At 32.6% G+C, this 26,996-nt stretch overlaps 1 protein-coding gene across 8 annotated transcripts in view; it reads right to left on the bottom strand.

Moving 5' to 3' along the window:
• The window catches only part of LOC148280403 (uncharacterized), a 103,796-nt gene that overhangs the window by 20,234 nt on the left and 56,566 nt on the right, over positions 1-26,996 (bottom strand). For all 8 annotated transcript variants that reach the window (XM_088228451.1, XM_088228452.1, XM_088228449.1 and 5 more), the window contains 3 exons: positions 26,158-26,324; positions 12,224-12,472; positions 1,457-1,583 (listed from right to left, as the gene is read on the bottom strand). In XM_088228451.1, the coding sequence (XP_088084577.1) occupies positions 1,457-1,583; positions 12,224-12,472; positions 26,158-26,324 (543 nt within the window). The remainder of the gene's footprint in view (positions 1-1,456; positions 1,584-12,223; positions 12,473-26,157; positions 26,325-26,996) is intronic.

Below are 26,996 nucleotides of genomic sequence, written 5' to 3'. Positions count from 1 at the left end.
TACATATTTTTATCCCTCTTCTTTCCTCGGTTCCTCTTTTTCTCTCCTTCCAAACTCATTATCTGATTCCACATTCTTCATCCTTTAATATGAATAAAATAAAATATATTATTTAAGTTAATCATAGAAATATTGAGAGAAGCAGATATTAAATTAATTTCATTATTATTTACATATTTTCGATTTCTTATCTTTAACATTTGCTACATTTAACTTAATTTAAATGATTGTCTTAAGTGTATTTTTTTTGGTGTGTGCATGAGTGTCCTACACTAATATACGAAGAAATCGACTTTATTTATTTATATATTAGAGAAATCACCTAAGCCAAATTACAAACAAATATTCTACGAGTACTTAAACACTAAGGATAAATCCAGCAAGCGAAGGAGTGCGGTTTAGCGGAATATTTATGCACATACTCGTGCTGTTTGTTTTCCCAATAAAATAAATAAATATGTGCATGTCTTATCTCCCCATTAAAAAACAGCTGTTATTTTGAATTCATTAGGTTTTTTTTCATGCGTAATTTTTTATACATATTTTCGTTTTTTAGTACAAATTTTTGACCAACTCTTTTTCTGACCAGTCTGTTTTTTGATTGGCTGTAAGATATTGATTTTAGCAATACGTCCAAAAAAGTACTCATTCTTTAGACTCGAAGACTTAAATAGATAAATAAAAATAATAAAAAAAACTATTTAATAGTAGTTTGTAATATTTCACCGAGGATCACGCACACAAGAGCTGCTAGAGGTGGATAGTAAATTAATTGATTAATTCCCCCTTTTGCACTCAGTGGTACATAGGGCACTTTACTGACAAACCAAATGTAGCGTATTTCAATAATCTGTTACATAAAGGTAAAGTGATCAGCTTTACGTTTCATGCCAGACCAGGAACAATGAAATATTGCAGTTAATTAAACAACCTTTAAAAATCAATATTTCACGTCCATTCTACCAGGAATCAAACTCAAAGTCTCGAGAATAGTAGGCGAACGCGCCAACCGCTTCACAACGATGCGTACTTATCTCTCCACTTCATCTTTAGAATTTTTACCTGAGAGCAGCCATCGAGTCGAACACACTCGTAAATGGTTTCGGTTCTATTTCACACACATAACTGTATTCTTCATACGCCGGGATACAGGTAGAAAATAAATGCCTTTTTTAGTTTTCTGTTACATGGTTTAAAAAGAATAAAATTGTATTAACCTAATTTTTGCATCTTGACCCATCAAAAACTATCAAAAGGGACTTTGTAGCCAGGCAGCTATTTTTTATACAGAGGTCGAGAGAAATTAGAAAATATAAGATCTAAAGGTGGCCCCATATCTGGATGGGTAGATTAAGCCGACCTCGGGTGACATGACAATCGCCCGGAGACTTCAGGACTTCAGACTGAGAGAGCGCAGGACTATAAATAAAATATTTTTTTAAAAAAAAGTACTGACCTCATGGACGTGACGAGGAAGGGCAAAGGGGCCGGGCAGGAGGGGGGCCCCCTACTGCGGGGGCAGGCGGGGGCCGTGTGCCGAGGGCACCACTGCCGCCACCGAGACCCCCCCTTCTCCAAGGCAGCTGCAATAGTAGGACAAATAATTTAAACGTGGATAATAAAACTTTTATGAATAACTGTATTATTAGTTTAACTTATTATTCATTAATGTAATTAAAATTACACGATCATAGGTTTAAAAAGGACTTCGCTTATTTTAAAAATATTATTTATTTCTGTTTTTGTACATAATGTTAATCATACATTGGCGGGCTTATTGCTAAATGGCAATTTCTTCAAACAGACCAATAAAATAAAATAAATATTTTCATAAGTCAAGTTGCAAAACGTTGAAAAAAAATGAAAAAAAGCTCAAGATATACAAAAATATAAATAATTATATTTGTATATAAATTACCTTAAATCAATACTATTACTGAATGAGAAAAACGAATAAAGAGGAAAGAGGGAGAGATTAAGGAAGATAAATGAGATGTTTCTTCAGACGAGATTTAAACAGAGATACTGTAGTAACATCTTTGATGGTGGATGGGAGATGATTTCGCAGTCGGACAGCATGGACACTGTATGGGCTATAGAAGAAAGAGGAATTGCGGATGGTTATTAAGAGGGTGCTTTGAGAATTATAACGAAGCGGTAAAGCATGAACTGATAAGCGTTGAAATTTTTCACGGACAATACTGACCTATTGACAGATGCAACCTTAAAAATTACTTATTTTTTTATTAGGAGGATTTTATATGTATGTAGAACAAACCTCCGTCCACTTTTAATTCATGAACAAAATATTGTTTAAATAATTATTAAAAAAACCTAGAACCTATCCATTAAATCGATACCTCAGTTTTAGGGAAATAACTCAAAATCTTAAAATTTGGAGTTAATGATGCTAGATGGTAAAGAAAAACCCCCTTTCCATATTTCAATAAGAAAATAAGCCAAGTTTGGCTGCGCAACATTATCATTAATGTAAAAAAAGTCATACATAAATTGTAAAATAATAAATAAATAAAATAAAACAAAATGAATGCAGCTCACGCAAAATGAGGTATTTTGAGTAATTTCCCTATGGAATTAGTATTTCAAGAACTTTGTGTAAAAAACGTGGATGATATATTCAAAATAACCTCAATACTACAAGTTATTAAAGAAAGATAAATCATTACTACTCAATCGATGTTTCAGAATATTTATTTGGATAATATTTAATAATTTAATTTACACAGTCGCAATACAAGTGCTGCACAAAATCACTATTCTTTTACCGGCAAAAAAATATATAACACTCTCCCAGATAATTTAAAAAAACATTTTGAAAAATACAATTATTTAATAGGAAACAGAAAACTCATACTAATGCAAATATAAATTTATTTTCCATGGAAATAAAAATTATATTTTGAAAGAAATTATTACTATACCTGTATTTGAAAATATAAAAAAAGAAAAAAAAATGTAAGGAAATTTATTATAAAATAAATGTGAAACGTACGCCCTCTCTAAACAAGAGCAGCCAGTTACATACATATGAATAAGGTGTTAACTCTCAAAAGACTGTGGTATATAATTCCTTTACGTAGTGATGTAACATTGTGTTACCACATGCACACAAGCAAGAGACGGAATATTCTAAAATTCAGACATTTGAAGAAAAAAAAAATTAAGACATACTGTTAAAAATTCCTTTCACATAATAAAAAAAAATAAACGTACAATTAACCCTGTTATAAGACATTACATTAAAATCGTAAATACACCGCTCATATTATACGCGTGCGTCCCCTATCACTGTCAACAACCGACGGAATCTGTTTCACACAATGTTGGCCAAAGAACAGCGTCTCTGCCTTCCTTGTTATGAGTTATATCTTGCTCTCTCTTATACAGATGTTTTGCTGTATTGGCGGACATTCATTCTTCGTGTAAATATAATAAATATGTTTTGCATTAAAATCCAGCATAGTTTTACAAATTTTGCTTTACAAATCCGGTGTGAAAATGTCCATTTGAGGATTACAAAAAATAAAACTTCATAATTAAAAAAAAAAAGTCTTGTATAGTATGTCAACAAGTGTGACATCACAGCCACACAAGAGTGGAAATACTATGGGAATCTATCTATGATACGAGGGTTGCTACTTAAGTTTTGAGATATGGCAAGACCAGTGTAAATATGTCGAATCTGACATTGTCATCGTAAAGTTTGCCATTTTTAATGGTAAACGTACTCAGAACGTTTTGTCATACGAGTGATGTTTGTGTTGTTTGCTTGAAAAAATTTTTTTTTTTTTAAATGGAACTAAATCGTGAACATTTTCGTGCGATGACTTTCTATGACTTTCGACGTGGATTAAACCAACAAAAGTGTACTGATCAACTCGCTGCGACTTTTGTTGATGAAACACCATCTTGAGCCTGTGTTGTGTTTTGCTGGTTTTCTGAATTCAATCGTGGTCGCACTTCGTTACAGGACGAATTTCATGAAGGTCGTTCAAAATCAGCTGTTGTGCCAGAAAAAATCGATGCTTAGCGCAAACTGGTATTGCAAGATTGTCACGTGACATACCGTGAGATTGAGGCATGCTTAGGCATTAGCTCCACTCGCATAAATTCAATATTGCATGAACATTTAGTCGTCAAAAAGATTTGTTCGCGTTGAATATCGCATAATTTGACAAACGCTTAAAAATAGGCTCGTGTCGATTGGTGCAAAGAAATGTTTTAAAAAATTTCAATCGCCGTGCTTCAAAAGACGTCTGTTAGATCGTGACAGGCGAAGAATCGTGGATCTATGCATATGAATCTGAAACTAAACAACAATCGACTGTATGGGTCTTTCAAAACGAGCCAAATTCAACAAAAGTTGTACGCGCACAAAGCACTTCGAAGCAAATGGTCGCCTGTTTTATCGGAATAACTGGACATGTCGCGACCGTTCCATTAGAGCAACGTAAAACGGTCAATTCTGAATGGTATACCACTATTCGTTTGCCAGAAGTGTTCGGAAAAATAAGGGAAACCAATTGCAGAAGACGAATCACTTTCCCCCACGACAATGCAAGCTGTCACACATCAGCTCAAACAAGTGAATTTTTGAGCATTTAAAACATCGAATTGATGGGTCATCCGCCGTACAGTCCTGATTTAACCCATTTTTTTTTCTTATTCCCGCATATCAAAAAAAAAAATGCGAGGTCAACGTTTTTCGACGCCTGAAGAAGCGGTTGATACGTTCAAATCACATGTTTCGAAGGTACCTCAATCGGACTAGAAAAAGTGCTTCGAAATTGGTTCAAACGCATGCAAAAGTGGATCGATCTTCAAAGAGAATATTTTGAAAAGCAATAAAGCTATTTTAGATTATAAATATTTTTTTTTACTTGTCTATCTCAAAACTTAAGTAGCAACCCTCGTACATGTGATTTTTAATGTTTATTTTGTACTTTGTTTAAATATAAAAAAGCGTACAAATACATGTTTAATTACTATTATTTAATTTTGAGGCCATTTTCAACAAGCAAATAATTGTGTAAGAAAATGAGAGCAGACCTCAGACTTTCATTCAGAAGTTCAGAGTCCGGGACACTGCCGCGGGAATGGGAACAAGACTGACTCAATCTATTATATTACGTACATTAGATTAGACTTTAATTAGATTAAATAATATATACGACTCCCGAGATCTGTTTAATCTTATAAACTTTAGTGACTTAAAAAAAATAAAGATGTTCAGATGTTTTTTATATCCCTACCACGTGCTCCAATTATCACAAATATTTGACTGTACCAAGAATACACAATCTAGGTAACACTTAAGTAAACTTATCCTCGCATAGGTTTGCCTTATGTACTAAATTTCTGGTAGCAAGCGTAAGTGATATATTATATGGTTGATTATTATTATTATTATTACGGATAACTTATACAGCGCCATTTTCGTAATTAAATACCTCAAGGGCGCTTTAAATAGTGATTCTATTGTTCAATTAATTTAATTGAAGCTTTTAAATTTGTAATTTAATTAAAACAATTTATTTTGTTGTCACATGCTACGAATTTATTCAAATGATTTAGAGAAGAAGTGGGTTTTAAGTTTTTTCCGAAACATCACTTCACTTGAGTCCTATCTTTTACTTTACTCTCACACTACTCTATATTGATTGCAACAATTAGGACCTAGTTTATTTTATCAGTGTGTCTTTAAAAAAATATTTATCTTTCTATGTGTATATTATTTAATTTAATTATGTTAATTAAAAGAAAACAACCAATATTTAGTAATTTAAATGACTTTTTAAAATTATTCGTACTATTTGTATATTCGCCAATTATATTGGAGCCTTAATAATGGACTAAAGACAAAATTTAGCAATACGTATGGGACAATTTTTCATTTGTGCAAGTATTATTTCACCATCGGCAGACCCAGGAGCCAGGAGCCAGGAGCTAGGAGTAATAGCTTATCTATTATCGTACCACAATATAATAAGCAGTTTGATGTTCGTGATCCGCGATTATGACACTGTTGTGAGCGAATACATCAATTGTCAAATGGAATCATTATTTACAACAAACGTACGGAAGTTTAACGAGAATTGAGTTTGTTCCAGTTTGTACTGCAGTCGAACTGTCATAATATGTTACCTACAGACATGAACTGAAACTGTTATTGTATTTCACAGGGGTTACGGTATGTATTTCCCGGATCTACTCATACTTGTACTACTACAGATACACGGGAAAAGGCCCTTATCAACTTTATAGGCAAATAGAGTCAATGAAATATATATTTTTTAAATTAAACCAATCGACAGGTTATTCGATAAACCCTTATGGATTGATGTATAAACTAGTATTTAAAAGTGAATTAAATTGATATATAAAAAGTATTATTAAAACATAATTTACATATTGTAAACAACATGATGCACGGTAAAAAAATGTATATAAATATATAATTATTATATCAGAGTGATAAGAGACAAGATGTTATTGCCCTGTCGGTAATAACTCTTTGCATTTTTTTTTCCAAAAGTTTTTATTCAATAAAATACACACATCATTACAATATTAATTCATTATAAAGAAAACAAAGTATTAAAACCTATTTTGTCCCGATAAACTATTAAGTAATAGTTTGTCATTGGGTGCTAAGACATTAGTTTTAATTAATAATCAAATAAAAGATTACATACATAATATACGTATAAAATAATGAACATATTTTATTTTGTTTTTGATGCTTTGAAAAATATTATTTTAAAAGCAAGAAAATAGAGTAAAATAATACAATTAAAATTAAAGAATAGTTATTTACTTGAATATATTTTAAATATAGGAAAAAAATATGTACACATATACAAATAGTGTGGGCTCATAAATGTAATCAAAACAAGATGAAAAAAACAAAGTAAGTCGAAAATTTCAATTCATATCTACAGAAAAAATAATAATAAGAAAATTAAAAGTACCTACCTATTAAAATTAAGATCTAAAAAATGTAAATAAAATAAGAAAGAAATAAAAGAAAAGGTTAACCTAAGAAAATAACAAAAATGTATTCAATGAGAGATAAAAAATGTATTACATAAATAATAAATCAATATAGGAACGTTTCGTCTACTGGCCACTTTCGTAATAAAAACATTATTTTATTTTTATTATGACATGTTTTTATGTCAAGTGGCATAATATTAAATATTTTTGGAACAATATAATCCAACGTACGTTGTCCATATTTATTTTTAAATTTTGGTACAACTAGGTAATCAAAAGCTGTGTTCTAATTTATTTGTAAACATCGAGCTGAACATCTGTTGGATAATAATTTTGCTCCATAAAATACCCTTAACTGGTAAAACATTTAATTTATTATATATGAATGGAGTATTATGTCTCTGATTGTATACATAATTGGGTGCAATCAATTTGACAAGTGACATTGGTGAAAAGTTGAAAGAAGCCCGTGTTGGTTCTGAAATTTCCCACAGCAAATAAAGTACGATTATACAGTTTAACGAAAAACAATGAGAGGAAAAACGTCGCAGCAATAATATCGATTATTTATTTTTATTTATTGTTGCGTACACAATGCTATGTTGGTATAACACATATACATTATTACAAAATAAAACATAAACCAATACAGCACCGATTTCGTACACAACTCAACATACATAATGCAAATATCTAAACAGGACAGCGAGACGAAATGAGAATAAGTATTTACTTACAATTTTATTTGTGTTATTGTTTTGTGAGTTCGGATTGTGGTGTGTGGTATATAGAGATAGAGTGATGTGTGTGGAATGTGGTGTGTATGTGGACGTAGATTTAGATTAAAAAATAGCTAAATATTATTAATGTCAATGAGACTCAGCTAATTATAATATTATTATCACATTGTATCACCATAATTCCCTTTCCGCATCTAACGGTGCATAGAGCACTGCATTGGAACACAAACTATTACATTACATTACATTACAAGGCTAATAAATCAAGGACTGAAATTATACAATAAACTACCAGACAAAACAAAACAAAAGACTCAGACAAACTTTTCAAAAGATGTACGAAATATTATCAACAACAGAGAATGAATAAAAAAAAAATTATTATTTTGGTAAAATGAATTTAATTACCCGTAAGGGTTAATAAATAAATTTTCATTTTTTTTTTTAAAAAAAAGGTAATACGCTTCAGGTGCTAATCCGGGGACTATGCAATATTCTACTGTACAAACAATCGTAGTAGTTTTAAATAAATATTTCGTGTCAACCATGCCGGGAATCGAACCCGAGACCATCTGCATGGTAGGCAAACGCATGTCATATTATAACATACTGAAAAATAACTTATACAGCGTCATCACAGTCACAATGTGTAATTGCTTACAGCGTGACTGCGTGGAGCAGAATACTAATTCTTGAGAAGAATTTAATTTAATTATTGCGATCTCACCGGGAATCGAACCCAATGGCCAATACCCTGGTGCGTTTTTGACATAGACATTAAGCGCATAAATACGAAACAAACAAAGAAAGAAAACTCACAGTGAGAATGCATTAATCATAATATATCATATAACGAGCATTTCACAAGAAACGAAACCACTACGTGTTCTATCTTCTACTCGTATATCTGAAACCGACCAAACTTCCTTACGCGAGGAAAACCTTGGGTCAGAATTTTATTATATTTTCTTATCGCATCTTATCGAAAGTTAATAATAACTTAATAATTAGAAGAGTAAGCTAAAAAATAAATACATATTTTATTCGAAATGCTCGAAAAATTTTGAGCGCTTTCTAGTCATTTATTATTACAAACAAGTAATTATAACTAGACAGGTGATACTGATTTCGCTTAAAGTAAAACGAAATATTCGGTAAATTACAATCTGTGTGTTAGTTACGAGTTACGAGTTACGAGTATCAAGTTAAACAATACTGCTGGGTTCTAACAAACTCGGTTTAAAACAGTTACTTTGAGCAATCTCTAATTTGATGTAGTTAAACGGAAACTAGGAACATAATCGCTCGAAAGTATTTTATTATTCTGGTCATATTTGTACCAAGAGATAATATTACTAGAAATAGCCCATATTAATTACAACGATTGTTTTTGATTGTCTGTTCATCTATATCTGTTCGTCTGTAGTCTATAGAAGTAGAAGGTGGAAGGATTCGCTACTGAAATAATAATATGGATGTATTTTGTAAGCTTAACGTTATTCATGAAATGTCACGTGTAAATATTTTCTTGATTGAATTTGCGCGAATCAACGAACACCGTAGAACGGTTTATAATGTATACGCTGTTCTCTATCTACACGTACTTAATGCAAATTAATATGCTTCAATTGTTGCGTATCTAAATAAAATAACTTTGATTCACTTTGTACAGTGTTATAATTTTAAATAAGTGAGGTAAAGTAGGTAATGATTGTCCGTTTAAGGAAATTTAAATTTTGAACGGTTGTAGGTTTCAAATTCAAATCAATTTATTTGACCAAAATAACATATTTCAAATATCAAACCGGGAACCCTCGAGCGATAGTTCGACATTATTAAGGTATACAGGAATACATGGCAAGAGTATTTTATTTAAATTTTTTGAACAACAACAGACCAGGAGGCCCAATTACAGTTGTGAATTACATCACAGAACACCCAGGCTTGAGAAAAATCACATTTATTTTTTTGTGTTCTCACCGGGAATCAAACCCGGAACCTTCCGTGTATGAGTTTAGCGACTTGACGACTACACCACGGAGGCCGCCCTTTTTTTTTTTTTTTGCCTCTCAAACATAGTTACACTGATGTGAAAGACGTCGATTTCCCCGAAGTGATAATGTTCAGCTGCCTGACTGCTCTTCGAATCGGCATAATCAGAGAGAGTTTGGTTCTGGAAGTCGGGAGGTTAAACAGTCTGTGCTGACGCTGTCGTAGATAACCATCAGGAACATAAACATTAATACCCCTTAAAACGGGTGAGTTCTCGATACAACCCCTAACCGGTCTGAAAAAATGGGTCAAGTGAACCTATCCCTTCTAAGTTGCAAACTGTTGGTTCCAAACGTGCCCGAGAGGAATGAAGTGGGTTGGAGCCGCGGATAATTACCATACTCCTTCATGTAGAGATACCTCAGTTTTTTTTTTTGACCTTACTCATCCAATAACAATAAAACAGTTTTTAAAAAATACAAAATATTTAGCTATTTACCACATATACTTGGTATTCAATTAATCTTTATTTTTTTTTACAATAAAAGAAGAAGCTCATAAAATAACAGCGATTGAACACTTTAGTATTTCCGTAAAAAACAAACAATATTTTTTTTTTAACAAAAAAATCATTTGTATACACTATCAAAATTAAAAAGAGCATTATAAATATTTCGGTGAATCATATAGATGCGTTATTTAAAAACGAACGATCAAAGTGATAGCGGGCAATAACTACAGGGCGGCCAATCATTACGCATTTTAGACTGCTAGAATGGAAAGTAGATAGTAGAATATTAAATAGAAACGTTTGAATGCCAAAAAGAACAATTTACTACAGAAAATTTCACAAGGTAGTTTTAAGTACTTGTTCATTTAAAAAATAATTTAGACAAAGATAGGATTTAACCTTCGATGGATTTTTGTAAAGTGAATTTTAGCTTTTTGCCAATGACATGTTTGAGATAGATGGACATCACAGACGAAAAACGTGTATTTAAAAAAAATATATTAGAAAGTTTAAGAATTTAGAAGGATTTTGTCTTCCTTCAGTTTCGCATACTCACTACCAATTTTTTAAAAGAATCGGGTTGTGACCTAAAATTAAAATATTTGGGTAAATTATAGGATTGCAAATATTTATTTAAAAGAAAAACATGGTAACATTAAAAGCTTTTTATACCCCCCACTGCAACATTGCCAATTCTTGATCAATCAAATCCACACGTTTGGTACATTCACCTTATTCTGGTTTCCCTGGGGTGACAGTGAAGGAATACTGTTTAAGTTTCAAATTAGGACCGCGGCTATACTTCCCGAATTTCGCTTCGATAGGAAGAATAACCTAGTAATACAAACGAAATAAATAACTACACAATCCTCCAATATATATCCCTATTAGGAAAGATAAGGAATAAACTAGACCTGAAAACCCCTCTGCTGATATTTACAAGTATTATAGTTCCCCACATTGATTATTGCTCCAGTATTTTATATTCAAGTAATGAGGGAGATCTAAAGAGACTCCAAATAATACAAAACGAAGGGATGATGATAAAATTAAGATGTGGGAGGCGCACGAAAGATAAAAAAATGATTCAACTTCTAGATATAATGACAGTCGATCAAAGAATCTAATTCAATGTTGCTAATGAAATAAGTAATAATATAATATCGGAATAGTTTCGAGATATTTTCAAAACAAACTAAACAATAATGAGTTCTTTCATAACTATGCAACATGAGGATCTCAAATATAAGACGAAAATAATTTTATTTTATTTCATTATTTTTTTAAATAAAAACCTTTATTAGCATAAATAAACAATACATTCAGTAAACAAATGGAACACTTAGGGTTGAACTTGCCAAAAAAGAGTCTGGCTCTTGTGTTTGGCAAGTTTACAAAATAACATAAAAGAGAAACAAAAAATGCAAAACAAAAAAATTAAAAATTAAACAATTTTAAAAATTGAAAAAATTTAACACTAAAAATATTTAAATAAAAACACAAAATTCATAAATTTATAAACACCGGCACATATAAAAGATACATCTTTATTTTCAAAATACAGCAAATCAAAAGCAAAAGCAATGTCCTAGAACTGCCTTATGTACAAGGGAAAACAGTTATTTGGGGAAATGCCAGAAAGCATACAAAATGAAAAAAGTGTAAATGTATTTAAAATTAAATGTAAAGAGTATATATGTAAAAATACTAGGTTTTATATATTGTAAACAGTGAATATACATAGGTTAATATACATAAGTGTGCATATTAAACAGTTTGAATAAAATATTAGGATAGTAAGTGTAGGTACCATAGTAATAAATATTGTTAGAATAAGTTAAGACGTAAATATTACGTTGTAAATATATATTAGACCATGTTTATCATAGAACACATTCAACAAACATTCCAGAGTTGAGATAGTTCGGATAGGGAATGAATAAAAATCGAGGTGGAGGGTTACCTATAGTTCTGGCGCTGGCTTGCGGGCTGAGCGGGTAGAAGTCGCCGTGCAGCGGGCAGCGGAAGCCGAGGCGGCGGTGCGCGCGCGCGGCGTAGCGCGCCAGCGCGCACAGCGCGCCGCCCAGCGCCGCCATGAGCGCGCCCGCCGCCAGCAGCAGCGGGCCCAGCGCGCGCGACGTGCCCGTGCCCTGCACGCGCGCCAGGTAGTGCGCCGGGCCCTCGTCGGCCCCGCGCCCGCGGTACGACGCGGCTGCAACGACAGAGAGGATTTCTGTTATTCGTATGATATTTCGTCGGCAACACGTAAAAGACGAAGAAGGCCTGTCAGTTGTCAGTACCGAGGTTTGTAAACAAGTCTGGCCAAAGAACACTTCATTATACAATTCACAAAATTTTCAATAATATTCCTAAGCAGATCTTAAAAGAAAATGTTGACAAAACTTAAGAAAAAAATAATTTGATGGTTAATATGTAACAAGGCTTTATATTGATTTTTATTTTTTGTTTAAATTTTTGTAAATATATTTGTGTGAAAAACACGTATGCTTTTAGTTCTTAATAATGTTTATATTACTTATTAAATTTATATAATTTCTTTAACTTTCTTTTCTTTGTAAAGGAAAAATGATGAACCTGCTGACAAGCCGGTTCCGCGGTTTAGTGGGTTTAATTGTTTTTCCTTTTATTTTTTCTGTTCATGTTTACCTTCTTAAATAAAAAAATAAATACAGTAATAATATGTTCCTCTATATTTATGACTTGATAAGAAAGTACATCCAGCTTTTGAAAAGATTATTTATTTATTAAAAATACTTCCTTGTCATTTTTCTTGTACAGTGTGAATGGGGGGCTAGATTTTTAAACAACCGTGTGCTGCAAGACGTGTAGTTATCTAGCTCATGTAAAATGATTAAAATTTAACCTTATTGGAAATGGGGAACTAGAACTCCAACCGCCTATGCGCTCTGTAGCTGCAAGGCGTTTAGGATGTTTATTGTACAGCGCCCTTGACGCGATTTTCACTAGAACGGCGCTGTATAAATTATCCTAAATAAACTCATTTGAATAAATACACAAATTATTACGAAGTTGTAAAGATTAGAACATTAAGTACGAAGTACGAGTGTTGCACTTCACACTTCACACTTTACACTTTACAGGCGATAAAACTTCGAGTGCCTCAAGTTGACGCTGACGAGTGGCAGCTGCTGCGTTACGTCTGGCATTACGGAAACTAGGGAACCACTTGAGATTGTGAAGTGTTGGATGCTGTGCATGCGTAGTGATTATGTTCCTGTTTGTTTTCTAATTAACACTTGTAAGTTGTAATCCGATAAAGCTAAACATCCGCAGTGCCAAAACCTCGAGAACGGGGAATTCTGGCGCCGCAAACATTGTTGTCTGAAATTTCAGAATGAGGAAGTTCAGTGGTTTAAAAAATGTATTTCTTAATAGACTATTAAAATGTTTTTAAAAAAATATTTTTAGTAGGTACCGTTTTTCTTTTTTTTAGAAAACCTTTATTTATTTATTTGACGGACTTATACAGTCCATTCTAGCGATGGTAAATACAATTTCTTATAATAAATACAGGCACTAATAAAATAAAATACAATTAAATATTATGAGAAGAATGCATAAAGAAATAAAAAATAAAACACTTCAGGTTGAAGTACCCAAAAAAGAGTCAGACTCTCGTGTTTGGCAAGTGTACAAAATAATATCAAATAGAAACAAAAATGCACTACAAATAAATAAACAATTAAAAAAAGAAAAAAATACAACACTTTAAAAAAAAAAAATAACTAACATTCACAAGAATATATACACATATAGTGAACTCTGCGTGGCTTGCTCTAAAAACAGCAAATGTCAGGAATTTTATATACTCGTATATTAATATTTAATTATACGCGTAAATTTACCCGTTTATTTTTTTAGTTTTATGCACCGCTTTAAACAAATGTCTATAATTTATTGATTTCTTATAATTAAAACAAATATTTACATTTTCGGACTATTTCCAAAAAAGTAAATATATTGTGCTGGAAAAATGGAAATCGAGTTGTGGTAGAGTGGGGTTTGAACCTCGGACCATTAGCCTGTGAGTTACTCAATACCACGGGACCACAAGCCTGTTATTTATTTTATTTATACTATCGCGATATACATTTTTTCGTTTGTTAGATACAAATTTATTTGTCATATCATTAAACGCTTGAATTTTAATTTAGTACCTGTCATGTAAAAGCTCTCTGGGATGGCAACACCCTCATAAAAAATGTCGGTTAGTGAGATTTGAGGTTTTTAAACCTAATCAAGATATTGTAATAAAGTACTAGGTTAATTTAATTGATCGTTCTCTATTGTTTCTGAAAAAATGCATCTATATTAATATTATAAATGCAAAAGTGAGTTTGTTTGTGATTCCTTCACGTCTTAACGGAGCGGCCGATAATTTTTTTTTTTGCGTCGGGATAGCCAAAGAGGTGAGAAGTAAGGTAAGATACTTATTTTTCATCCCCGATTTAAAAAAAAGCAGAATTTAAAAAAAAATCCAGGCCAGTAACGAGTAACATTATTTGAAAATGAATAGGCGGTAAGGTGAAATGTCAAAAAGAATAAATATGAAATTATTTCTATAAATTTCAATAATAGACTCGCTTTATCTATGGTTAGTTTGGCTTGCTTTTCGTTTTGGTTTAGCAGAAGGATTTTGGATTTGTGAACAGAATAACCATGCTACGGCGCCATAGATTAACGGATCGTCATATTTTTTTCATAGCGATAGTTGGAGGAACGGCAATCGAAACTAGCTACCTTCTATCTCGAAAAAAAATATAATTCCGACCGAAAATTTCTTATTGATAAACGAGAATAATTTGTTAACTATCTTCTCCGGCTATCACTATGCAAAAAGCTATGTCAATCGGTCGCTCCGTTGAGACGTGAAGGGAACACAAACAAATAAATAAACTGACATTTGCATTTATATTCTATAACTTTAAAACCGGAATTTGGCACTTAATGTTAACACTTGTATATGCGCTATAGCAAATCATTTATAAGTTGTCAAAATCAGTCAACGGCGTTATATTTGCTTGTGCGCATCATATTTTTTTCAATCACGGAGAATTTTAAAAATTGGCGAAAAAACAGCGTTTGCGAGAAGTTTTGCTGAGTCACTTTTTTGCAAGAAAAAATGCAGCCGAAAGTCATCGTTTGCTCGTGGAATTGTACGTGAACATGTTCTTGCGAAATCGCATTATTTCGAGTGATTTCAACGTTTTTAAAGTGGCAATTTTGATATCTTGATATGATGGACAGCCGAATAAGTTTGAAGATGAAGACCAGAAGGGAGTTGTGTATTATGAGCTTCTAAAACCGGATGAAAAAATTACTGGAGAGCTGTATCGACAACAACTGATTCGTTTAAAGAGAGCATCGAAGGAAAGACGGCCAGAATGGGAGACCAGACACGAGCCATTGATTTCCTAAAATGACAATGCTCGGCCACACGTTGCTCAACCCGTTAAAATATATTTGGAAAATAACGGATGGGAAGTTCTGCCCCATCCGCCATATAATCCAGACTTGGCGCTTTCTGACTCACATTTGTTTCAGTCGATGCAGAATGCACTTTTTTCAAGGCACCAAAAATTGGCTCGATTCGTTCATTGATTCAAAAGATGACCGATTTTTTCGGGATGGCATCCACAAATTGTTAGAAAGATGGGAAAATGTTGTAACGTTTGATGGACAGTACTTTTAATAACAGAATTATACAAGATTTTCTTTAATAAACGCTCGAATTTCCTAAAAAAAACACAGATTTTTAAGTTATAGACCTAATAATAATAGTATGTATATAGATGGATGGATGACAGACAGTACACCATATGTACGTAAAAATCATACTTTTTTTCTGTAAGACGTATTTTCAGGTTATATATCGTAGACTGAAGACTGAAATATTTTCCCAAGGACTGGCTCCTGAGAAAACTGTGACGTTAACAACTTAATCTTACATCAGCTTAATGAATAAGACAGACAGCCACTGATTATATTTTTGAAATAGCAAATTTTTTTTTGCTGTAAGTACGTATTGCTTTTAATGCAAGAGAATAAACACAAACAATATATGTAAAGGTACATTTTATGAACAATGTTTTGAATAAGTCCAAACGTTTGTAGACAGGTTGGATTTCCTACCTAGGGAGTAATTTAGATCTAAATTTGTTGCAACAAAGAGAGGAAACATTTTGGAGAAGGGAATATGGAAGTTAAGGCATTTATATGGCTTATAACCTGTCATTGGCTGGTTTTAGCCGGCTGAACCAATTCACCTACTAGGCAACGCCTGAAAACAATCTTACTAGCATAATAAAGGTTACAGCTCTTTTAGTTCACATAAGTCAACAGATGGAAGAGTCGAGGAAATGTAAATGTTTAAACCAGCCAGTGACAGGTCATCAGCCCTGCAAATGCGTAGAATTCCATATTACCTTCTCAAAAATGTTTTTCCTCTCTGTTGCAACAAATTAAGGTATATTTTATAATTTAACAAAGTAAGGATAAGGTGTAAAAAATTATAATAATCTCCCAAACGAGCTAAAAACTATTAAAAATAATATATCAATAAATAAATTTAAAGTATACCTTGATAAATTTTTTGAACACGTGTAAAAACTACATTAAATTTCAATTAATATGAATGTATTATTGTTTTATGTTTTTCTTTATATTATATCCTATGTTTTTATTTTGTTTCTTATGTACTCGTTACTATACTATTTAGAATGATATAAACTCTTAAAAATAAACAACTACAACAGTGTAAGTCACTCTCCAAGCACAAGAGTTAGTCTCTTTTTTTGGAGAGTTACAGTGATAACATTTACTAGATGTGTAAAAGTAGATATGTATATAATTTACAAAAACATGTACCTTTTATGAAATTTATTATAAAAAAATAAAATTAAAAAAAATAACATTTTGATTTCTACTATAAGAAAAGCTCAAATACATACATGTAAAAGTACATTTATATATATATATATATATTTGCAACACAACAGGCCTTGAGGGCCCAATTGCAGTTGTGAATTACAGCATAGTTCACCCAGGCTTTAGATAAAGCACATTTAATTTTTAAGTTCTCACCTAAAATCGAACCCGGAACATTCAACCGAGTCTCAACCACCACACCATGGAGGCCGCCTTTATTTATTATTTTTTTTATTTCATATTTATTTAAGATAAAACTTTATATTTTTTTCTTTTTTATACGAACACCGTTTAAATCTACATATACTCCGTTTATCCGAACTCCAGTCATCCGGATTGCCAAATATACGGATCGCTAGGAAATAAAAAGCGTATGCGGGACCTCGCCGATCGTAAACGAGTTTCTACGTGAAAGCAATTAACTTAGCTGGACAATCTGGACATGTTTAAATAAGTTTTTAATGTGACGCAATAAAAAAATTATATTAGAGTAATATTTGCGTTTTCTTTCAAAACATTGCCTTAATTTAATGGTTAATCCAACTATCCAGATAACGCCCGGCATTCGTTAATCCGGATAGTTGGAATTATGCCGTGTACTTATAGGCAGTAATAGTAATATTTAAGTGCCATATGCAGCCGTCCATTTATTTAAAGCAATCGATATGTGATATGTGGGTAGATAATTTTTTAACGTCCTTAATTTTCTTGTTTTTTTTATTTTAATATCTCAGTCCGGTTAAGGGATTGTCAGATTATCAAGGTTAGTTAGAAATTAATAATTATAAGCTGTCGAAATAAATAAATAACAAGAATAACAGTAGGAAGGGGGTTCAAAAATAAAAATAATAAAATTAAAATATATAACTTCACAATGCGAATCTAAATTTATTTTAAAAGACTGTTGGTATTGTCCTAAATCGTATTCCCATGTTTCAAAAATTCACAACTTTAAATTGTCAAAAGAAACATCATTATAGTATATAGTATATATAGTCACAAAACAATATTTACAATGTTTGTGGCAGTAAAATCGTAATAATTTTCAAAGGACACTATAGCAAAACGCCTTTAAAAAGAAATAAAGCAATCAGCGTAGCATACAAGATAAAGGACTACAAAGGAAAAAGGCGTAACCTCTGTTCAAGCTCAAATAATATTCAGTAAAATTCTATTCAATATGTCAGTGATAGTGGCAGAGCGGTCATAATTATAGTGCTCTACTCGTATTAATGAGTATACGCCACTATACGGTATACGCGATCATGTAAATAAATTTGATCCATTATTTCATTATACCGAATTCATAAAAGCTCTATTTTTATTAGATACGTAATCGTCTTTTTCGACCTGTAATAACAATATTTTTATCAAAATTAAAAACCGCTTAATTAACCTAAATAAAATTCCATCACATTTATTGCCTTTAAAACCATTACGCATTTTTATCATTATCATCATACTTTTATCCGCACCCGATAGTGATAGTGAAAGGGCGCAACATTGGAACCCCAAATGCATCGTATCTCGATCACCTGTTACGTGAAAGCAAGGCGATCAGTCTTACGTTTCGGGAACCAGGGTGTTAAACCACTTTAAAAACAAATATTTCACGTTGACCAACCACTACAATCCGAGGCGGACTTATCGCTTTTCTATTTCCTTTTTCAGGGATGTTACCTGAGAGTGGTTGAATATAATAGAAAGTACTAGTCCGGGGTTCTAGTTCTATTTCACACACACAGAACTGTATTTCTTTTCCACATTTTTAATTAAAAAAATGAAATATTTACATTATTATGTAATTGAAAATATCGAAAACATTATTTTACCTAAATAAGATTCGTTCAAATATTAAAATTTTGTTGAAAAATTTGACGGCTGAAAAGTATTTATAAATACGACGCAGCATGAAATGTAAAAAATATAGAGGAAGTATTTCCGCAAGTCAAGTGACCTCTGGAGAAATTCAACGTGGAAGCTATGAACGGTGTTTCTAAATGAAGATGTTTAGTTTCCGATTATTGAATGAAGGAATAAATGGTTCCTGATCACATCACTAACGAAGCATTGTCTCGCGAGCGGCCATTGTTCTCCTATCCGTATTCCTCACACTTCTCTGGGAACCGATTCCTAACTCCTAACTCCCAACTCGCTGCTTGGCGCGGCGTAATAATACATACATGGCCAGTTGACGTGACCGGTGTAGGATATAAAGCGCAATATATACGAGTGAATTATAATATTTATTGTAAAAGGAATGGAATCTACTTTTGTTCGGATCAGCTAAATGATAGCGCTACAGAATTAATAATAATGATTCGATTGAGCGGCCTTTGTTTTTCCTTCCGGACATCTGCATCAGCGAGCCCGCTCGCGTCTCTAGTCTCCGCTCTGTGCTCTGTGCTGTATGACAATATATGTAATACCATGTACATTAATAAAACACGAGGAACGGGAAGTCAAGCGACACTTGTCAACACATGATCGGTACGGCAAGACTACCTGTTAATAAGTGTCGAGTCGACAGTTTGACAAGTGGTAGTAAGTCCTGTATCGAGGCGTGTGTCAGCTAGTTGATTACGTCACCATTTTCTATTTAGGATTGCTTTTAAAAAATATGCTATAGTATATAATATGTATTATTTTCGATAGTTTTTACTAGTATTAGTATTATTCAGACCATAAGACGCACTTTTATACCCTGAAAATTCGACCAAAAATTAGGGTGCGTCTTATCGTCCGCAAAATACATTTTTTCTAAAAATATAGGGTACACCGAGGCTATTCAGATCACTTTTTATGTTTCCTTTAAAAAAATTAACACTAATGCGTATTAACAAATGTAAATATTATTTTTTTTTGCACCACAATAGGCCAGGAGGCCCAATTACAGTGGTGAATTATATCACGGAACACCCAGGCTTAAGAAAAATAACTTTTTTTTGTGTTCTCACCGGGAATCGAACCCGGCACCTTCCATGCGTGAGTCAAGCGTCTTGACCACTACACCACGGAGGCCGCCAAATTAAAACTATTACTAAATATAAAACGTTTGACATTTTATAAAATAACGCAAAAGGAAATATAAATGAATATTTATTTTTATTATTATAATACTAGACACGTCTTAATATTTCAGACAACATCCGGCCTACAAAGACAATACTCGTACATACAACAATTATCATTCCTTAATAGGATGTTCCTCGAGGAAACGTTTGTATGGCATTTTGTGCGATGTTTTGAGTACGTGCAAATATTTGTAGACTAACACTGGAATTTTAACCCTTATCTGTGCTGCCAAGGTAAAGGGGCACAAGTCTGTGTGGTGTAATTTTACAGTATGGCTGCTTTACTTATTAACAGCTAGGGTCTCGGTGCTTTTTATTAATTACGATCTGACTTAAAATGTTCATCTTCAATGCTTGAATATGTTTAAATAGAGTATTTTCTACGAGATGTCACATTTATTTCTTGAAAAAATCGCGTATTTATACTTATTTACGACTTGTGCCCTTTTTCCTTGTTATTTTTTTACTCCATACTACAATCGATTTGGCACTAACTGCACTTAGGCCTAAATTCAAAGATACATTTTATCTTTTCTATTGCTCAAATTAGAGTTATATTTCCACTTAACACTCATTTTTTCTACGTTTCTACTTACCTCTTCTTTCTTAAGCTCACCATCAACCTTTAACTATTTTAGAGGCTCAAAGGATATTGGTACTTTCTCCCGAGGGTTCTGCCCTTTGCTGTCTTACTGATATTACTACTACTACTACTACTACTACCATCACTCCACTTCCCGTAGGGTAGGCAGAGAGAATAAACCGCCACACACGTCTACCCTGGCATACATTTCTAGCTTCTTCCACATTCATACATCTTGTCATACACGCCCTTCGGTTCTGCCAGCTTTTGACATGACCAGATTTAAGATTTTGGTATATCTGATCATGTCACCCTTTTCTTAGTCGTTTCGTCCTACGTTACCATTCATTCTTGCCATACATACCTGTTTTACCATTCTTTTGGCATCCATTCGTTCTACATGACCAAACGATCTCAGAGACTCTTTCTTAATTTTATCAATTAAACCTGACTCAGATTGACATTCTCGCTTGATTTTATCATTTGTAACCCTGTCTTACATTGATTTCCCACACATTCATCTAAGAGATCGCATTTACATCACGTTCACTCGGCGCTCATCCTTCCTCTGCTCTTACTGATATACTTCAGGTTTGACGATGACATCGACCAGAGATAAAATTAGTGCCCTTCTAAAATATATCATATCACTGCGGGAGCAAGTCGACTTGTCAAAATATTCGTAAGAAGGCATGACTAGAGTCAGGTCTATTTTCTTTAATAATAATAATATTTGGCTGATTTATATAGCGCCATTTTTGTGAAAATCACCTCAAGGGCGCTTTGCAAGTGTATATCTAAACTTACATTCGCTTTTGTACTATTTTACAAATATCGACTTAGGCCCAAATGTAAGATTGCTTTTTTATCGTTAGGGTGAGGATTTTTTTATTTTTCTTTATTTTCTTGTGTGTCTGTAAATGTAGTATCAAATTATATTAATAACTCAATTTGGCAAAAAACCCGACTTGTGCCCTTTTTCCGTGTCAGCACAGATATGGTTCCAACTTTTAGCATATTTATAATAATAATAATAAATTTTTAATAACCATAATATACAGTATGATAAATACAAAAATAAAACAAAGGTGTACATACATGGTTAAATGGCGGACTTATTGCCGATTTCTCACAGCCTGATCATAAACAAATAAAAAATACAATAATAATAAAAATAAAAAAATAATAAAGAAAGTTAAGAAAACACATACAGTTGAAACATTATCTTAGATTATTCTGTATATTGCTTACATTTAATGCATTTTAATTTATTCAATTGCATCTTCCAAATATTTATTTATAGTATGGAAACATTTATTTATTAGAAACACTATTAACACTCATACAATTTTTTAATGCAATTTATTTCCTTAATTTTGTATGAAAGCTTATTATAAATTTTTGCTGTCATGCATATGAGCCCTATTTCTATAAATTATCGTTTCGCGAATGGAATTTTTAATTTACTTTATATTATCGATGATAAATCAGCATTCGTCATTCATCTTTCTGCACCCAGTCATAGGGCACTGCATTAGACCAAATGCAGCGTATTTCGATAATCTGTTACATGAAGATAAGGTGATCAGTTCTACGCTTCAGGTTTCAGCTCAGGAACAAATTAATATTGCAGTTAAAACGGCCTCTGTAGTGTATTGGTTAAGACGCTTGACTCATACACGGGAGGTTTCGGGTTCGATTCCCGGTGAAAACACAAGAATCAAATGTGATTTTCCTCAAGCCTGGGTATTCTTTACTGTAATTCACTGCTGTAATTGGCCCTATCTGGCCTTTTGTAGTGTAAAAAAACAAAATTTAAAATCACTATCTTACGTCCACCCTGCCAGGAATCAAACCCAGGACCTCAAAAATGATAGGCAAACGCGCCGACCACTTCACAACGAGGCGGACTTATCTCACCTCGATTTCTTTGATTAGGATTTTTACCTGACAGCAGCTATCGAGTCGAAAGCACTCATACAGCGTGGTTTTCGTTCTATTTTTTTTTACACGCATATCTGTATTCTTCATCCGCTTGGACACATACTATATTTTACATTGATAAAAATATAATATTTATATTACGAGCTCATAAATAAATTTCATAAATGTAAAATTTACGACTAAAAGACTAACTAAATCTATTGGGTGTGCGCATATTTTGTTAATTAAAAAAAATGATTTTATTTTGTACTAGTTCAGTATGTATATATACATCCATGTAATTTTTAAACTTTTTCAATTTTCTTTCCCAGATTGCATAATGTAAACATTATTTTGAATTTATTTCCATGCCTAGTATTCTGTTTATTCTGTTATTTTCAAGTATTTTTCATACCCTTTTTAATTTGTAGTATATCATAATTTTAATTTTTCTGCTTTTGTTAAATAATATTATAGTTTAAAATTTTAAAACGTCTCTAAAAAAATTATTATCTGTATGTCCCTAAATGAGTTTTTTTAAAAAAAAACTCCTTGGGAATATTGTATATAATTATGTATAATATGTTTTCAATATAATAAAAAAAAAATAAAAAAAAAAATGTAAAAATATTCATATCAATATTCCTCTTTCCTAACACGAACTTATTAAACCTCCACTATGGCTAGTTGCTAATGAAATATTTATTATATGACTGCATCATATTTTTTTAGTTTGCAAATTATCTAATTAATACGCAAACTTCATAATGGAATTTAAATTGGCAGAAACTGATTTTTAAAAAAAAACAATAATAATAATGATATTAAAAAATAACCACGAAAATGTTAAAATAACAAAGATAAAGGATGAAAGTAAGGGGTAAGTAAGTTTTGTCGCCGTTAAGATTTGATGTTGGTACGAAACCACGAAACCACGAATCCGAAATTCGAAAGTTGTTCAAATTCAAATTACTTGCCATATGTGTTGACCCTTTTTACCCTCTGCCTACGAATGCGTTCATTTTTTAATAATAATGTTATCTCTTATTTTTATTTTTTCTGCGCCTCGGCGGTGGATAGAAAAATAATTAGCCTGCTAATTAATACATGGTTTTTTATTAATTATTACTATTTTTCGTATCCAGGTGGATAAAAAATACGGTTGTGTGTGAAAAAATGCGGTTGCAAATATTATGATACGGTAAAATATATTTCTGAAGAAAAAAAAACTAAATTAAAACATAAGGTTTAAGATAAACATGTCAAACAATTCATAAATTTATTTAAAATATGTATGTAAAATGATAATATCAGAGCACACATGATAATATTCTGTTTACGTGTGCCTTGCCTCCAAATTTATAATAAAATAATAAATAAAACCAGAACCTCGGACGAGCGTTTTTGATTCGATGGCAATTTTCAGGTAAAAATCCTGGAAAATGAAATCGAGTGGATATAAGTCCGCCTCGTAGTGCAGGGGATAGCGCGTTCGCCAATCATGCTTGAGGTCCCACGTTCGATTTCTGGCAGTCAATATGAAATATTTATCTTAAAAGTGATTTACTGCAATATTTCACTGTCCCTGGACTAACAACTGAAGCATAATACTGATCACCTTACCTACATGTAACAGATGATCAAAATAGATTTTTTTGGGTGCCAATGCAGTGCCCTATGCACCATTGGGTACGGAAAGGAAGCTTATAGTTATTTTAAAACAGATAAGTCGATATTTAGCTGTTAATTCCTTGTGGGATAAATACATTAATTTATTCAAATTAGCTATAAATGCGAATCGATTAGTTTGCAAACAAGTTGATATGTTATGTTAATATTTATTAAATGGAATTCGAAGACATTTATTGTTACAAGTCGATGACCGTCGCGTCGCTGCAGATACAACAATTCTAGTTCTAGGATAATTCCCAGAATGAATGCATCTATGTTAGCGAGTCTGGCGGTCTGGCGGTCTGGCCTGATATAGTCGAGCGGTGTCGGGTGTCAGGTATCGAGGCCCCGCTCGGTGAAGATATTCGTAATAGTAAATGAGTGGTATTATACGAGTACATACACTCTAAAATGTGCTAATTTGAGTGCTTTCCGCAGTCATTCCTATGCTTCGCGAGCGTGTCGCGTAATATTTTGAATAAACTCGAACTCGTGTCAAGAATCCAGACATACTTAGTACTTTTAATTTTAATAGGCGAGATGTTTCCGAGTGGGGAACATTCAACAATATGTACATATATACAATAGTTTTTGAATAAAAAAATACTCGAAACATAGTAATCGTTATGCAAATTTGAGTACATAAATTATGCAAGTGGCGTACCAAACAATATACATATACGTAAGTATTGTGTCTATACTACCACACGTATATTACCAATATACATTATAAAAACATATAATATTAAGTAGTATCGCGGTTTATCGGTAAATTATAAGTTCTGTATTTCACATGTACTTTTATCTTGAATACAAACAATTCATATATTCCATAATATAGGTATTGTTTGCCTATAATAGAATATTCATTAAGTAGCGAGCTTTTAGTTAGGTTTTTATTACCTTCATACCGGCCATTACCGGTACCGCTATGAAGGTAATGGCCGGTATGAATTTAAAGAAAACCTTAGTAAGAAATTGTTAGAAATTGAATATTACAACCAGAATGATCTTTTTGAAAAAAAATAATACAATTCTATAAAAAAAGGTTTCAACAAAAAAATATTTCAATAATTATTATTTTTAAAGTATTACTGAAGGCATAACTTTACGTAGAAATAAAGGAAAATGTCACAAAATTTATGTGATTTAAAATGGTTGTTTCTTTTCAAAAACAAAAGATTAGGATTTCGCCTCCACTACTTTAATGTTTAATTTATTATCTTTAAATCATTAGAATTTTTTTAGTTCAATACTTAGTTTTTATATGAGAATCGAAATACCAAGTTTAGTCTAAATTTGAAATGGCGTAATCTGGCGGTCGAAAAGTATTTATAGTTTAGTTATATAAAACTTTTAAGTGTATTTTATGAAAGAAATACCTTTAAAAAATATTGCTTTTATCTAATTTATGTTTTTTATTTTTGCGCGATTAAAAAAAAACATTCGTTTTAAAAAGGCAAAATCTGATTTCCTCATTTTTAGTGCGTTTTACCCGACTACAGCCTTAATAAAGAAACCAAAAGAACCTTCTTTATGAATATTCTGCTTTAGAACGCATTCTCCGGCTATGTTTATTTTTACTTTCCAGGTAATAATTACTGTATCTGGATTTTTAATAAATAAAATATTTTGATATAATTAAGCAAATATTTTTCTAGCAATAGGGCCATTTACCTGTAAGCACGCATCCTACGAGTAGAAAGAGGAAGCCGAAGATCGGCAGCACGAGTTGGCAGTTAGCGGCTACAGCAACCCCGGCTACCAGAAGCCCTCCTTCTATCTTCTCCACGCGCAGCCTGCCCAGTGGCGCTGCACAAGGCGCGCAACAAGAGCGCCCTTCCCTGGAAAAACAAACACACGATAAATATAAGTATTATACACGTCTCTGAGTGCCAGTTGCACCAAAAAAGTAATGTAAGATAAAGTTACATTATTGTTGCATTTTCGTCGAAATTGACAGACGGCATAATTACCTAGAAGAATAGGATTGGGTTGACTTCGGCACATTTTCAAAAACAAAGATATTCCAATTTGTCTCAAAATAAAAATCTTTGACTACCGATGATAACTTATGGTCTGAAGACAACAAACCATACATTAAATAGTTTAAAATGAACACAACGGCTCATGGCACGGCAGATGTTTGGTGTGAGTCTCCGAGATATAATAAGAAACGAAGAGATTAGAAACCAAACCGAACTAAAGTTGCCGATATTATGAACCGCGGAGTAAAACCAAAGGGGAAATGGGCAGGACAAATGGCAAGGACAGGGGGACACCAGAAGTGGAAGCCCTGGAGAAATAAAAGGAGCGTCGGAAGGCCACTGAATAGGTGGACCGACGACATTGTCCAGATAGCTGGTGGTGCCTAGATGCGGAGTCGAGACAGACGAGTGGAAAGAGTTGAAAGAGGCCTATATACAGCAGTGGAGAGAGGAAGGCTAAAGAAGAAAAATACGTAATTTATTCGCGTAACCCAGTTTTTATTTGACCTTTTTGGTGCAACTAGCCCC

The sequence above is a fragment of the Micrasema longulum genome, unplaced genomic scaffold (assembly GCF_059751315.1).
Source record: "Micrasema longulum isolate JH-2025_06_02 unplaced genomic scaffold, ASM5975131v1 h1tg000582l, whole genome shotgun sequence".
Lineage (NCBI taxonomy): Eukaryota > Metazoa > Arthropoda > Insecta > Trichoptera > Brachycentridae > Micrasema > Micrasema longulum.
The sequence above is the reverse complement of the archived record's forward strand: the minus strand, read 5'-3'. Positions and strand labels throughout refer to the sequence as shown.